At 37.6% G+C, this 15,746-nt stretch overlaps 1 protein-coding gene across 7 annotated transcripts in view; it reads right to left on the bottom strand.

Moving 5' to 3' along the window:
• Positions 1-15,746, bottom strand: part of NMU (neuromedin U) — a 115,765-nt gene that overhangs the window by 10,756 nt on the left and 89,263 nt on the right. For all 7 annotated transcript variants that reach the window (XM_053901571.1, XM_053901568.1, XM_053901570.1 and 4 more), the window contains 4 exons: positions 5,958-6,005; positions 2,231-2,290; positions 712-741; positions 574-624 (listed from right to left, as the gene is read on the bottom strand). In XM_053901571.1, the coding sequence (XP_053757546.1) occupies positions 574-624; positions 712-741; positions 2,231-2,290; positions 5,958-6,005 (189 nt within the window). The remainder of the gene's footprint in view (positions 1-573; positions 625-711; positions 742-2,230; positions 2,291-5,957; positions 6,006-15,746) is intronic.

Raw genomic sequence — 15,746 nt, 5'->3', positions numbered from 1 at the left:
TGAATTCAAGTTACTGGTATCCAGCTAATCTTAGTAAATTCTCACATTAAAAGCCTAGTTACAAATAAGGAGACCTGAGGAATAGAAGTGGATATTTCTAGTTATATTTAATGACATTTTCGGCAATCATCTTCTAAAATAATTCTTAAAATGACTTTGAATAAATCTGTTTTATCCTTGCACTAATTGATACCTAAAGCAATATGTTTTTCTTAATCATTTGCACTTTTTTTTTTTTTTTTTTTTTGCCTCTAGAATGTAGATTTCATGACAGGAGGGGATTCTTTTTTAATTTTCTATTGTATTCACTGCTATATTTCTAGTACCTAGAGTTGTGCTTGGCACATAATAGATACTCAGTAAATAATTATTTAATGAATGAATAAATACATTTAAAACACATGTAGTTAAGATATAAAATAAATTAATGTGTAATAAATATTAAATTCCATTTGTTTATCCACATATAAAATTCTAAAGTAAAAAACATGAATTTTGATCTAGCTTATTAAACTGTAAAAACAGATTAAAAAATACTAATGATTACTAATATGAAGTAATTCTACAACTTACCACAACATTTGAATTGCCCAACTTCCGTGTCTTCGAATAATGAAATAAGAACTGTTAAAAAAAAGTAGTGAGATTTACTATAGACGGTTACTGGTTTCTTTTATTTTTTGGTGTATATATTTATGGAAATCACCTTACCCTTTTGGCATTATCTTTTTCATCTGTTTCCTGTTGAGAAAAGAGAGAAATAAATATCATTCTATTATATGTAACATATTATACAATTATACATAAAATACTATATTATTATATTACACTACACTATAGTATATTATAGTATACTATAATATATGTAGTATAAAATTTGTAACATTATAAAATTATATCACATAATTTTTAAAAATATGTGACACGCTATATATAAACTATAATACTGAAATTGGTTAAACATATATTGCTCTAAAAATAAATGGGAAATTAATTAGATATTGTTTACAAATAAAGGTGTGAACAAAGTTCTCTACTACAGCATTATTCATAAGACTAAAAAACCAGAAACATCCTAATAGTTCAACAATGGTGAAACGGAAAATTATGGTATGATCAATCTCATGATAGAGTACTCAGAGAAAAAGACTCTAAGGAGTCATATCAAAATACAATACTTGTAATAAGATTATGAGTTATTTTTGGGTTTTTTTCCATAAACTTTTCTATAGTCCTCTCTCCCTTCAAAAATCTATTTTTTTAAGAATGAGTCATATTCCTTTTTGTTGTTCCTTTTTGTTCTCATTTGCTTTTAATACGAAAAGAAACTCATGGATAAACACCATTGTCACTTCTTTTATCCTAATCAGGAAGAAAAGTCAATGAAATGTTTTGGGAAATAACACCACTAAAAACACCAAAATATATATCTATATACACACACATATATATACGTGTGTGTGTGTGTATATATATATATATATATATATATATATACAGGAAACATTTATGCTTTCAAAATAACAAGGTTTCTTTGAATTATTGTATGTGAAAGGTATATAAGTAAGAATGTACCAATGATCATAGTTAAATTAGGATTGCTAATGAAAAATCTAATTCTACACCTGCCTCTCTTATCCTTATAAAGTAGTTTTAAAATAAATTCATCTATAATATATAGAATATAATCTGAAGTATGGTATACTTAAGCTATTTTTCAAGTTCCCAGCTCTCCTCGTTTCAGACCAAAAAGTTCTTCTAGATGAATCAAATAATTTTAATAAGAAACCAAGACATCACAGTAAGAATATAATTTTCAAACTGATACTGTCTATATATATAAATTCTTAATGTCCTTCTCTCTAGCAAAGTACAATGCCCTGACCTCCAAGCTGAGATACATCTGCTCTCCCATTCTAGTATGAGAAAAGGAGTCAAAATGACCCCAAATTTCTTTCATGAGAACTAGAGCACATCTTATGAGAGGGCTATATGATTTTCCAATTAGATGATTGTAAACCCCATTAATGTGAACACTAAATTCTCAGACACCTGAGAAACTTAAGTTTTTGTTTCTTATCCAAAACCAACTCATGACCTTCTTGGCTCTTCATGAAATGTTTCCTAAATCGGGTATATTTTCTTCCAGAAGGAATACCAAGGTATCACTGAGCAATTCTTTTTTTTTTTTTTTTTTTTGCCTACAACTAAAACACTATTCCAACCTTACCTGGGGCTTTGGTAGAGTCCTCCTAATTGTGATGCAAAGCTCCTCCAGTGCATTGGATGCCTAATGGAAATGAAGATATATAGGCCAACCTTGTGCTTTAACAATATTTGCATAGAATATATAACTGTAGAATATTAGGAGTGCAAGGATATTCCAAACACCCAGAATAGATTCCTTCTCGTGTCCCATCAAAACTCTGTAGAAATCCCTTGGTTTCTTTCATGACAAAAACTTGGCTCCTACAAGTAAAACCTTCCTTCTAACCAGGGGTGGGGGGGGGGGGGAATGTTATGTACTGTATATATGCACTGATTAAGGCTTCCACGGTGGTCCAGATACATAGTTCTCTCATACTTTCTAAGAGTCCGTGAAATTGTATGACTGAGAGAAACTAGAACAGTGCCAAAAGAGGGATTATTCCTCCCAGCTTGTAGCAAAGTTTGAATCTACATGCCAAAGCTGTGAGCTTCACTGAATATTACTCATTAGTGGCTAATTTGAAAATCCTGCAAGTGCTTGCAAACAATGGGAGTTGGAGGGAAAGAAGCCGCACATGGTGCACCTCATCGGAGTTACCACCCTTCCAGGCTGCTGACTGCACACCCCAGGATCAGGTTTTTCAAAGCATCTGAGCACAGAAGTAGGGCAGGGCTCCCTGTGGTTAGGAGCCGGCTGGGTGTGGTGAGGACTAACACAAATGGACAAGCAGGGGCGAAACCTGCTTTGCACAGAATTTAGCACACTAGAACCATGAACAATTGATTACTTAATAAATGCATGTTAGAAGTAACAAGGAGCTGGAACAGTGTTGGGGGGAGCAATTTAATTCGTAGTTAAAAACGTGGGCTGTGGAGTTGAGCAGCCTGTCACTGCTCAAAGGCAGTGCAAGTTCCATTTCTACTCATTAGCTGTGTCACCTTGGGCTGGTTACCTAACCTCTCTAAACTTCAGTATCTTCAGCTATAAATCGGGGATGACAACATCAAGCAGAGAGTTCTTGGAAGGATTAAATGTAGGTAGAGCTCTTAGCACAGTGCCAGGTACATAGCAATTAGTTAACAATAATAGCATTAAAGAATGTGTGGCCTGTAAAGCTGGATTTACAGCTGAAGTTACTCTTCATGTAGGAGATACGTCAGAAAGGATTATTTGGGGTCACCCATATTCTCACCCTTTGAACAACAGTGCATGTTTAACATGGTGGGCTGAAGTTAGGGATACAGATGGAGTCATGGATCAGCTTCTCTGAACATCCTCCCCAGCACATCAGAGGCCTGCTTTGTTCTCTTCCATTTGCTTGTCTGCCATGCAGATTGTTGGGATGTTTACTAATAATATGAAATGGCTCCTATTTCTGTAGTGCTTCACTAGCTTACAAAACACTTTCATACACCTAATTCACATTTTGTCCTTAAAATGCATCTGTGTGTTATGAAGGACAGGAATTGTTCTTCTCGTATGTAAAGGAAGTGAGGTTCTAAGAGACTATCATTTCCTCGATACCACACGTGGCTAATGGTTGGTCGAGTGTGGCCTGGGAGCTGGGTGGTCGGACCTGCAAGTATTCCCGTGTTTCACTGGCAATGACTGTGAAGCCTGTGACTGGGGAGTTGGATGAGAGAAAGAGTACGAACACTGATACACTCTTTCCCACATTTTCCCTTCAGCGTTGGGTACATAGGTCACCCCATAAAAAATACGGAAACAGATTCCTGAAACTTCCTTTTATGGCCCATTTAGAAATGCTATAAAATACAAAACAATAAAAAAATATATATCTGGTGGTGTCATGTGTCTCTTAACACACAAAAGAATAAAGGCAGCGTCTCCCAAGAACACAGCTTTGAAGCCGGATGAGGCTTCGCAACAAGACCGAAGTTTGACGGGAAAAGTTTTAAAACAAACTGTATTTTTTCCAGCCACCCTTCTCATGAAACCATTATTCCTGGAGCTACAACTATTCTTTAAGAGTTTTTCTTACACTAAATTTTTAATACTTTATTTTTTATTTGTGAACCTTTATCTTCCATTTGGTAAAAATGTTTTGAAGCACTGTTCAGAAAATCATATAAATAATAAAATTATAACTAATGTGAAAAGAAGTGATTTTTAAATTTTTTTTAGTTTATTTATTTTGAGAGAGAGAGAGAGAGACAAGAGAGAGCAGGAGCGGGGGAGGGGTAGAGGGGCAGAGAGAGAGGGAGAGAGAGAATCCCAAGCAGTTCCACACTGTCAGCAGAGTCTGATGTGGGGCTCAATCCCACAAACCATGAGATCATGACCTGAGCCGAAACCAAGAGCCAGACGTTTAACTGACCGGGTACCCCGAAAAGTAGTGATTTTTAAAAAATTGTATTAGTGAATGTAAACGATGTCATAGTAAATTGACCAAGCTCTCTTCAAAAGGTACACAGTCTCCAAATCCAGTAGAAGCTTCATTTAGCTTCATGGTGTCTAGATGAGTGAGAGCTTTTAATTCATCCTTTTAGTACTGCAGAAATAGAAATGATTCTGAGGGTGTTCTTGAATTTTAAATACAATGCAAAAGCTTACATGCTAATTAACACCCATCATATGTTATATGTCCATCAGTGCTTCTCCTATAATTTGAATTATCCGTAAATGTCATCTCTTGTGATCCTGGTCTTGCTTTTTCATCTAATGCCACTAACTCCCTGCAAGTGACCCTCTGCAAACTGAGAAATGGATTGAGGAAGGAGAAATACAGCATTTCTCTACCTGGGCCGTGATGACATTCTGGAAGGACAAAGCATGGCACCTTAGCCAGACCATGTTGGTGTTATGCCCCAGGCACATTGCTGATTGTTCTGAAAGAGGATGAGCCAAGAGCCTCTCCTGAGCCCTCCTCTCCATCCAGGAAACTGTTGACACTGATGAAGAGAGAGCCAACACTGAGGCTAACTCTGCTACACCTGTGCTGGAAGCAGAGCTGCAGACAGAACAGCAGTGTCCAGTCCAGTGGATGCTGTGTAAGGAGGACACGCTTATTTTCAACTCCTCATGCTTCGCGTGCAGGAGCTAGACTAGCACTCCTCACTCCCCAACCCTCTCTGAACTCTTTGCTGTGGGAAGGGGACAGAGTTACCTGAGAGGTGACTGAGTGGAGCAAACTGGGCACATTCAGCCCTCTCCTCTTAAAGAGCCAGCTGTCTGGCCAGCTGTTTTGGTCGAGTCTCTGCCCGGTGCCAGAAAACCTGACTGGTGGGGAGGCCTCAGGTCACTGTCTAACCCCAGTTTAATTCTGGGAATTAAATTCTGGAGTTAAAGTCTGGGAATTCTTAGCAAACACTCTGGGCATCAGATCTGAGGCCACATTCACAAATTGACTATTTTGAACTCCCCAAGTCTGACTTCACGTTCCTCTCTGCCTGGGTTTCAAACTCAACTGAGGGACAGTTGGGATATGAGCCTCCAAATGCAACCAGAGGCACATTATTTTTAATCTAACACAGAATTTGATTTTGAAATTAGCATTTTGATTTCCAAAATATGTGCATATTATCTGCAAATCTATTTTACTTAGAGACAAATGCCCCAGCATGACCTTACAACATAAACTCATAGAACTGATTATTGCCTGCGGATAATGTAATAATTTCTAAAGTGTTGACATGTTTAATAAGTCCATAAAGTAATGACGGGCCCAAAGGGAGAAATGGAGTGACAACTGCTTATGTTACTATAAAACATCTTCAATTGGAATTACCTGAGGCTGAGAATCAAGGGACAGGAAAGACGAACAGGCATCATCTATCTGTAGAAAATAAAAAATGCCAGTTACATCTTGGAAATAGACAGAAAAGAGCAGAAAATGGGAAGTAGATTTTACAAAGTCAAGTTACCTAGGTACCATTAATTTAAGTTCTGAGACAGTTCAGGACTGTGGATTTGGGCAGGAAGAGCCTCTTAAACTTTCTAAGGAAGTCCTGGAATTGGGATCTCCCCAAGATTTACCTCCAGCCACAGGGCTAAATGGTCCCCAAGGACAGTTGATAGGGATCGCCAGAGAGTATACAGATGCTTCAAATACTGAGAGAAACACACTTTGGGTATTCAGCCTGAGAAACACGAGTGTTGAAGAAAGAATGGCCTCAAAATTAAGGAGCACCCTGTTATCATGTGGTTCTTTATCACGTAAGTCTAATCACATCATCTAAATTAACATGATAATAGAAGTGCTAAATGAAAAGTAGCTTGATACATAGCACCCAGAAAAAACTCTTACACAACAGCAATCTATAGTTCTCTACCAAGAAGCCAGCATCAGGAAAGGATTCTATTTGCAATCAAGGTTTATTGGGGAATCAGTAAAGGTTTCACCACATTCTTTACATCTGTAAGGTGTCTCTCCAGTACAGACTGTCTTATGTCTATTTAGAATTGACGACTGACTGAAGACTTTTCCAGATTCATTACATCTATATGGGTTTTTCCAACATGGATTCTCTGATATTCAGCAAGATTGGGGGACTCATTAAAAGCTTTCCCACATTCATTACATTTATAAGGATTATCTCCAATATGGATACTCTCATGTATGATAAGGTCTGAGCTTTCAGAAAAGATCTCCTCGCACTTATTACATTTATCATGGTTCTCTGGAAAGTGACTCCTCAGGTGTTTATTATCATTATTTGAGCCTTGGGGTCCCTGGGTGACTCAGTCTGTTAAGCATCTGACTCTTGATTTCAGCTCAGGTCATGATCCCAGGGTTGTGGGATCGAGCCTCGCATTAGGCTCAGTGCGGAGCCTGCTTGGGAATTCTCTCTCCCCACCCCCCGCCCTGCCCCCCCTCCATCTGTCCCTCCCCCTCATGCACGCTCTCTCTCTCTCTCTCTCTCTCTCAAAAAGAAAATAGATTTTGGAAACCCTTTAATCAGTGCTCAAACCTTATTTAATACTACGGAATTCATACTAGAGAGAAACCTTACAAATGTAAAGAATGTCGTAAAACCTTTAAGGACTTTTCAACCCTTACTCACCATTTCAGAGTTCACACTGAGGAGAAATCTTACAAATATAAAGAATGTGGCAAGTCTTTAGCTGGAATTCACAACTTATTCACCATCATAGATACCATACAGGAGAGAAACCATAAAATGTAAAGAAAATGACAAAGCCTTTAACTGGAATTTAGTCATTATTCGGTATCCCCAAAGGCACACTAGATTCAAACCCTGGAAATGTGATGAAAGAGGAAAGACCTTTGTTGTAAATACACAGCTTAGAAAACACCAGAGTGCATAAAGGAATATAACTTTAGAGATATAAAAATTTAGAAAAGTATTTAGTTGAACATCAAATATCAATAAATGTCACGATTGACAGTAGAAAGCAGTAAGTCAGTGACTCCTTTCAGACATTACTTTAAGCCAGAGTATGAGAAGGAATATAAGTTAAATGCTTAGATACTGTATTTGCTAGCATGCTTCAAAAGATAAAGGGGATGGATTTTTGGACAGGTATAATTAATTACAACATGCTTTTTTATATTGACCTTATTTGACATTTGTAACTAGCAAATTTTAATGTATTTCTACTCTCAAATCACTTCATTGAAATACCTGTTTTCCCTAGTGGGTGTGGGAAATCATGTGATGATTGTTGCTGCATGAAAGATAATGTGACACTCTTCTTCATGTGGTGGGATTCATGCATATCTGTTTTTCCTTTGAAGATTAATGACAATATAATATATATGAGGAAAATCTAAATGGAGATACTGTTTGTAGTTGACTTCTAGCATTGATGGAAGTTACCATGAAATGGATGTTCCACACAATCATCTGTGTTTTGTATAACTAAGGGACATTTTGAATTTTATAAATAAAATCTGATATCAAATGGTCTTTATGAAAAAAAGAGGTGGCAATACAATAAAATACTGCTGTATTTTTGTAATAGTAATAGTTAGAAGTAGAGAATATTAGTTGTTGTGGTCGCAATAAAGAAATCTTTACAGATTAAAAAAAAGGTTTATTGAACTACAGTTGACAGTTGTTCTCAGCCTTTATCTCTTTTTCTAAGAGAAAAACTGAAAGACTTTAAACTGTACTATAAGAGCTTTATATTAATCACTAAACTAACTGTGCTGCAAAAGTTAAACACTAAGCTGGATGTCTGGAGTAGTTTATGGCATTTATTTCTTTGCTGGCCTTTTAAAATGGGACTGGAAAAAAACAGTACTGATTTGTGTCTGTCTGGGATGATTTAGGTTAAGTCCTATTTATGGTCAACATCTCAGAATTCTTTGCTGATCAGTTTAATTTAATTTCCATCATTATACTATACTGAAGGGGGAATAATCATACTCTTTGGTCATAATTCCTCATGCTCCTTACTGCTTCCAAGTGAACATGTACTTAAATATATGATTCTCTAATTTAGAGAATAACAAAGGCATACAATATCATATAAGAGCAAAGGCTTAATGTCTCTCTCCTTTTATCCTCACAGAGCCTGCTATCTTCTCTAGATGTCACAAATATTTAGGAAATTGTTCTATTCCAGTCATTCCTTGTGCCCACCCACCTCCTCCCTCTTCCATGCCATACAAATCCGGAATCATGATTACAAACACACACACACAGTGATAAACTTCTTGAGGGCGGAGGTTATGCTATATCTAACTTGCCCAGAATAAGTGTTTGATAAATATTCTTTAATTAAATTGCATTGAACCTATAGAAAGAAAACAAAATAAAAAGAGAAGTCAACTGAGGAGAAAGGCAAAAAGGGGAAAGGCAAAAAGATCCCTTTTTTAAAGCTTTGAATTGTGACCAATGCTTTAATATATCGCTTCCAAATGTTACTTAGTTTGCTAAGTTTGCTTAGTTACTTAGAGGGTAGGAGGAACGGGTTCCTCCAGTAACATTTTTGTGATACTTAGCTGCAGATATCACATGCTCAAAGGCAAAGCTGTCCACCCGCAGACCAGGCTGCTGCGTGGGTGAGGTGCCCGCGTCCCAAAACAGCAAACTCTTGAACCTAAGGGCTAATGAATCAGTGCATCAATGTTGTTTGCATAAAATTATCCGAATAAGAAAAAGAAAACACCAATTAATCAAATTGGGAGATAATTGCAAAGCTTTTCAATCTTTGTTCTCTTTTCTTTAAAAGGCACAGCAACATTGCTCACCCACTTTCCATTTGGATAAGCATTTATTCATTTTACTCAGCTTGTGGCCCTAATGGTTTTAAGTGCCACTAATTGCTTTTGAGAACTCTGCAAAATCCATTGATGAATCTGTTTGAAAATGGCTAGGTCTCTGTAAATGGTTTGAAAAGGATGTGTTTCTAGTGTCTGAAGAGCTCAGTAATTTTTAAAACCTCCAGAAGAAAAGTACAAGTTTTAGCATCTTAATTTCTTTAAATATCTTTTTCTATAAAAGAATCTATAGTGCTTTTACAACTCTATTTGAGGTTTCCCCCAGCTTTCTCATCTAAAATATTTTTTCAAAGATTTTCCACAGAAATATAGATAATTCCAAGCTAAAATAAATGTTTCTGTATTATACATTAATGTCTGTTGTCAAAATTATTCTTCATCTTGTTTATATGCCTCTAGCATGTATTTTGATACACTAAGGCAGAGAACATTATAATTGACTTTATGAATTTTTATGCTATTAGAGATTACTTAGTACTTGGCACTTACTATCCATCTTATCTCTTCCTTTATGTATTTTGTTAGTGGTGGCTTAGGTGAACAGAATATTCTCCTCAGCTCTTAGTTCACAATCATCATTGAACCTGCTTTCTTTCTTTCTTTCTTTCTTTATTTATTTATTTATTCTTTTATATTTCAATTTCCTACTCCTATTTCATCCACTCGTGGGCAACTCTTCTTATGTATTTGATGTGTATCCTTCATTTGTTTATGTTCTTGAAAAATCTGTATTACTATTTGGTGTGCATGTATGGTGTTTCCTTATTTTTTCCATTTAACACTATACTTTGAGATCTATCCATGTTACTGGGGACATCTAGTATGTTGCTCCTAGCTGCTGTAGAATACTCTACAATGTGCATCTACACATGCATCTACAACACGCTTATTGCCTATCCCGCTCCCCAGTGATAGACAGCTGGGTTTCCTCCAATTCTATTCAAGCAAAGCTGTAATCAACCTCCTTGTATTTATCCTCCACTTATGAATCTACTGAAGTTATCTTTGGGCTATCTACCCAGGAGAGGGAATGCTAGATCATGGGGATATCTACGTTGCTTTCCAGATGTCTCCACCAATTGATACTCTCACCAATAATGCATGAGGTTTGTACAACCCACATCCTTGCTAACACTTGCCATTATCTAGATTTCAATTTTTTTTGCCAATCTAAATGGGTAGAGAGTAACACTTTGTTGTTGTCTTGATTTTCATTTCATTGTTACTAGTGAATCTGAGCATCTCTTTACATGGTTATTGGCCTTTTAGGTTTCTTCTTTGTAAATTGTCTGTTCTATCCTTTGACAACTTTTACCTTAGACCCTTATCTTTATCCAATTGGTTTGATAGAGTTTCTTAGATAGTCTAGAAATTAATCCTTTGTCAGTTTTAGACATAGCCAACATCATTCAAAGGTTCTTCCTTTTTAAATGTAGTCCTTTTGAAAGAAATCTTTACTATCATATTTTTGGCCTTATGATTTATATTGGAAATTTTGTGGGTTTTTTTTTAAAGTTTATTTATTTATTTGAGAGAGAAAGAGACAGTGTAAATGGGGGAAGTGCAGAGAGAGAATCTCAAGCAGGCTCTACACTGTTAATGCAAATCTGTGAGATCATGACCTAAGCCAAAACTAAGAGCTGAATGCTTAACCAACTGAGCCACCCAGGTGCCCCTGAAATTTTGTTTTAGAAGGCATTCCTGGCTCCTAGTTCACAAAGATATTTTCCTAATAGAAAAGATAGATTCTATTAACTCTATAATTTTACACTTTATATTTAGATCTTTAATCCACTTGGAGCCCACCTCTTAGGTGTTTTTTAATTGATGAATAATTGACATAAAATATTATATTAGTTTCAAGTGCACAACACAGTGGTTTGATATTTATATACATTACAAAATGTATATCATTACATTTATATACAGTACAATGGGGTGTTAGTTTTATTTTTCTCCATACAGCAAGCAAGCTTCTCAACCTCCATTTGCCAAATAATCTGTCCTTTTCCCTGTGAATTTTAATGTTACTTTTATTGAGAGTTATTTATGTGTATGTGCATTTCTGTCTTAGTTTGGCTTTTCCTGGAAACAGACCTTGAGATAGGGATGTGGATACAAGTAGGTTATTTGGGAGATGACCCAAAAAACACTCATAGAAGAGTGGAGGAGACAAACAGGGAAGAGAAGGAATTTGATAAAGTGTATGTCATCAAGCAGATTACCACCATGGGTAACTGGAATCAGTCTATCTAGGGAATTCTGGGAACCAATGCAGAACAGACCTCAGAGTATCCCAACTGAGGGATTGATCCAGCAGCTAAGGTATTGATCCACCAATTCCCTTGGGTCACCAACTGAGGGGTATTCTCAGTGGTGGGTGCATTTACTCCCAGGCACTTCTGGTCTGCCCTGAGCACAGTCCAACGATACTCAACATGGGGTTTGAACTCATGACCCCGAGATCAAGAGTCACATGCTCTACCGCCTGACCCAGGCACCCCCAAATTTTGACTTATAATATTTTTATGTCATTTAATTCTAACCATCTTGGAATTTCCTCTTTAGCCTAGGGTTATTTACCAAAATGCTACTTATTTTCAAAACAGATGGGATATTGAAGTTATACTTTTGTTGTTAATTTTTCTTTTTTTTTTTTAATTTTTAAAGTTTATTTATTTATTTTTGAGACAGAGAGAGAGAGAGCGCATGGGGAGAGGGGCAGAGACAGAGGGAGAGAAGAATCCCAAGCAGGCTCCCTGCTGTCAGCACAGAGCCCCACAAGGGGCTCAATCCCATGAGCCATGATACCATGACCCAAGCAGAGACTAAGAGTCAGATGCTAAACCTGTGGTAGAGTCCGCTCCTTAAGGAAAAAACAAAAAACAAAAAACAAAACCCTCAAGGCAACCTGGCTATAAGCATACGTGACAACATCCCTCACGACCTTGTAACATGAGACCACTTAACCAGACTGCATGTTTGTGTGTTACCATATATGGGAGACAAAGAAGTAAAAAATATTTCAAAAACTACACCACGTGGCATTTGGGGCTCAGTTCTTTGCATATGAACCCAACTGAGTGGTGCCGGCAGGAATAAAGTTGTTTCCTGGAAAGAAAAACCTGGGTGTCACAACTCTCTGTGTGAGAATCCTGCTACATTACTTGGGGGCTTGCGTCTAGGATTCAGAGATAGTGCATTTCCACCTCCTTTGCCACCGGGGATGTGAACCTGGAGGCACCGGGAAAAGCAGCCTCTCCTGATGCCAGTGGACCGCTTGATTGGAAGGAGATTAGCCCTCCTGGTGTGCCAGGGCAAGGACCCCATGTGTGCCAACAGAACCTGTGAGGACCAGGAACCAGCTCGGGGAGCGCCCGTCAGACTGGTAAGAACCTGGGGTTTATTTTGGCAGACCTGTCCCTAAGAGGCAGAAGGGGAGCCTGATCACCTCCCAGAGTTGCCCTAGTAGTTCCGCAAGGGAAGAGGAATGAAGCTGCAACTCTAAGGCGTTGGGCGCTGGGCGGCAGGTTGGAGTCACCATGTGACTATGTATGGGGACTTGTGTCTCCTTCGTTTCCTGGGTCAATGACTATGATAATTAGAGCCAACAGTCTCTGGTTAGTCTACCTTAGAATATTCCCAGGCAGCTGCCAAAACTCCTTTGTTTTGGGGAAATCCCTTGCCTTCTCCGTACTGACATTGACTGACTAATTCCACTGGTGGAAAACAAAACAAAAGAAACCTGGAGACTGCTCCTCTGTCTGAGCTGACAAGACTTAGAATTAGGAAATCTCTTTCTCTGCCTTCTGCTGGCACCTCTCCTCTTCAGCCTTCCCTTTCCCCCTCCTTTTCTGCACCACCTGGGGGGTGGCCTGCATCACTGGCTCCTCAATGCCTCACCATCAGCTCCTCCTCCCACCCTTGAGGCTCGAGGAGTGAAGACCACTGATGTCAGATTTCCCCACCAAAGGTCCGGGTAAAAGTTAACACTGGGGAACAAATTGTCTTACATGGACCCAAATGAAATGTATTCAGTGTTTAAGCTAATTTAAGTTTGTTGGTTTGAGATAGACAATGTTTATCAACATTAAAAAACAAACTTTTATTCTACCTAGATTTGCTGCAGATCAAATATGCTCATGTTATATCTGTTCCAATTTGTTAACAAAAGGATGACTTAAAGTGATGGTTAATTTTGTCAGTCTCAAAGTTTTCATGGGTAATTGTTAAGATAGCTTTCAAAGTCTTCTGGTAATCTAGAATGTTAAAGTTTTGCTTGCATGATAAATTGAGATTGAATTCATTGGATATATAACGAGATAAGAAGCTAAAGCACTAACTACTAGATGCAGGTCTGTGCTTTTGACTTGTTGCAAAAAAAAGCGAAGGATATTTGGAACTGTAGAAAAACATGTTTTGTGCTTAATGGATTCATAAATTTGCCATTTAAAAAGTTCTGATGTAACATAGAGTTCACAATTGGTTACTACTTACTTTTCACTAGAGACTAAGGTTTCTAAGAGTTAAAATTCTGCTAAATGTAGTTAAAACTAATAACAATATGAAAAGCAATTCTGTATGTAGAAAAGTAAAAGATATGAAAGAAAGATATAAGAAATGGAAATATATTTTTGTTGAAGGTAAAAGAAAGTAAGTTTGTCCTAAATGAGCCTGGTTATTTGGAGAGAAATGGCTTGGGACAAAATCTAAATGCAAAGAAAAGTTGTAGAAGGTTTGTGAAGGAAAATCTTTAAAAAGAAATTTTACATATGGTCAGGACAGACTAAGGTTAAAATAAATGGATTTTAAAAGCACCCAGGGTTAAGATTAAAATTCCTCCTCCTTTGATCCAAAGGCTGGGAAAATGATGGCAATACTCTTGGTGTCAGTCTCCAAATCTTCCCCATTTGTGTTGTTCCTGTTTAGCAGAGGAATGGAAGTCTATGCCATATGAAGAATGGATGATATCTGAAGGGCTTTTACTAAGATACATGAGAGCCATTTTACTAAACTTAGCCCACTGTTTGCCAAAAATGGATATCCACATGGCTGAAACATATTTATGTGGGCATTGATGAAAAAGGCAGGGGAATTGACCTTGACCTTGGCCCTTTAACCCCTCCCTCAATGGCCAATGATCAATATGTAAGTTACTGTTGGGCCAAAACAAAATTAGTGCATCCTATGACAACCAGTAAAGTTTTGCTTGGTCACCGTCCATACCCCCAAGGTCCTACAGATGGGAAATGGAGGGGTAAGGAAAAAAAAAAAAAAGTAAAGACCAGGTCCGCTCTCAGGGGTAGAGTCAAGCCTGGGTAAAAATGACTACTCCCAGCACCTCAGCGAGACTGACAGGGCTTTTGGCTGTCAGTCGCATAGCCAACCAAAATGCAGAGCCAGGAAATGAGGTTTCTCCTGGCTAGCTATAGGAAATTGAGATAAGGGACAACTTTCTTCCTTTTTCCTATAGATGGGTAATTCCCCTACCAAGGCCATTACACCTTTGGAATGCATTATGATTCATTTTCTTTTGCCCAAAGGCTTGGCCCCAGTGCAAACTGGAAGAGGGAACCTGGCCTCCAGAGGGAAATATCAGTGACAATACTACCCTACAAGTGGACTTGTTTTGCAAATGTGAAAGGAAATGGGGCGAATTCCCCCATGTTCATTGTTTTTGGGCCTTAAGAAAAAAAATCAAGATATATGTAAACAATGTAAGGTGGATCTTAATTTAATGGCAGCCCTTTCTAAAGTCCAGCAATCAGGAGAGGAAACAATTAAGAGCCCTTTACCTGTATCCAAAACAGACCTAGAGAAGGAGGAAGGGAAGTCTCCTACCTCAACCTCCTCCTCCTAGGGTCCTCAATCTATATATTAAAAAAAAAAAACAACCAAAAAACAATTCTGCTCCCTGCTACCCACCTTATCCAGGCCCTCCCTGTAATGTATCAGGCATGTTTCCCTTACAAGAAGCTAGGATACCAGAAGGAAAAAACTTTTACAAAGTGTAAGACAGATAAAAGGAGATGTAGATAAATTTTCTGATCAGATAAGTATATAAAGGCTTTGCAGAATATTACATATGTTTTTGAGTTGACCTAGAAAGATATAATGCTTTTGTTAAATCAGACTCTTAATGAGACAGATGGTTTTTTTAAAAATGTAAGGAAATCTAAGATTTAGCCCTTAAACTATCCTAACTTAGCCACTATTTTACAAACACAAAATGAGAGCCCAATGGGCTTCCTGGAGATGTTGAGGGGGGCTCTCATTAAATATATGGCTATCTCCCTGACACCCCTAAGGCTGAGATGATTTTAAAGG

This window comes from Panthera pardus, unplaced genomic scaffold (assembly GCF_024362965.1).
Source record: "Panthera pardus isolate Hobbes unplaced genomic scaffold, ASM2436296v1 HiC_scaffold_13, whole genome shotgun sequence".
In the NCBI taxonomy this organism is placed as follows: Eukaryota; Metazoa; Chordata; class Mammalia; order Carnivora; family Felidae; genus Panthera; species Panthera pardus.
This window is presented reverse-complemented; position numbering and strand designations above follow the sequence as displayed.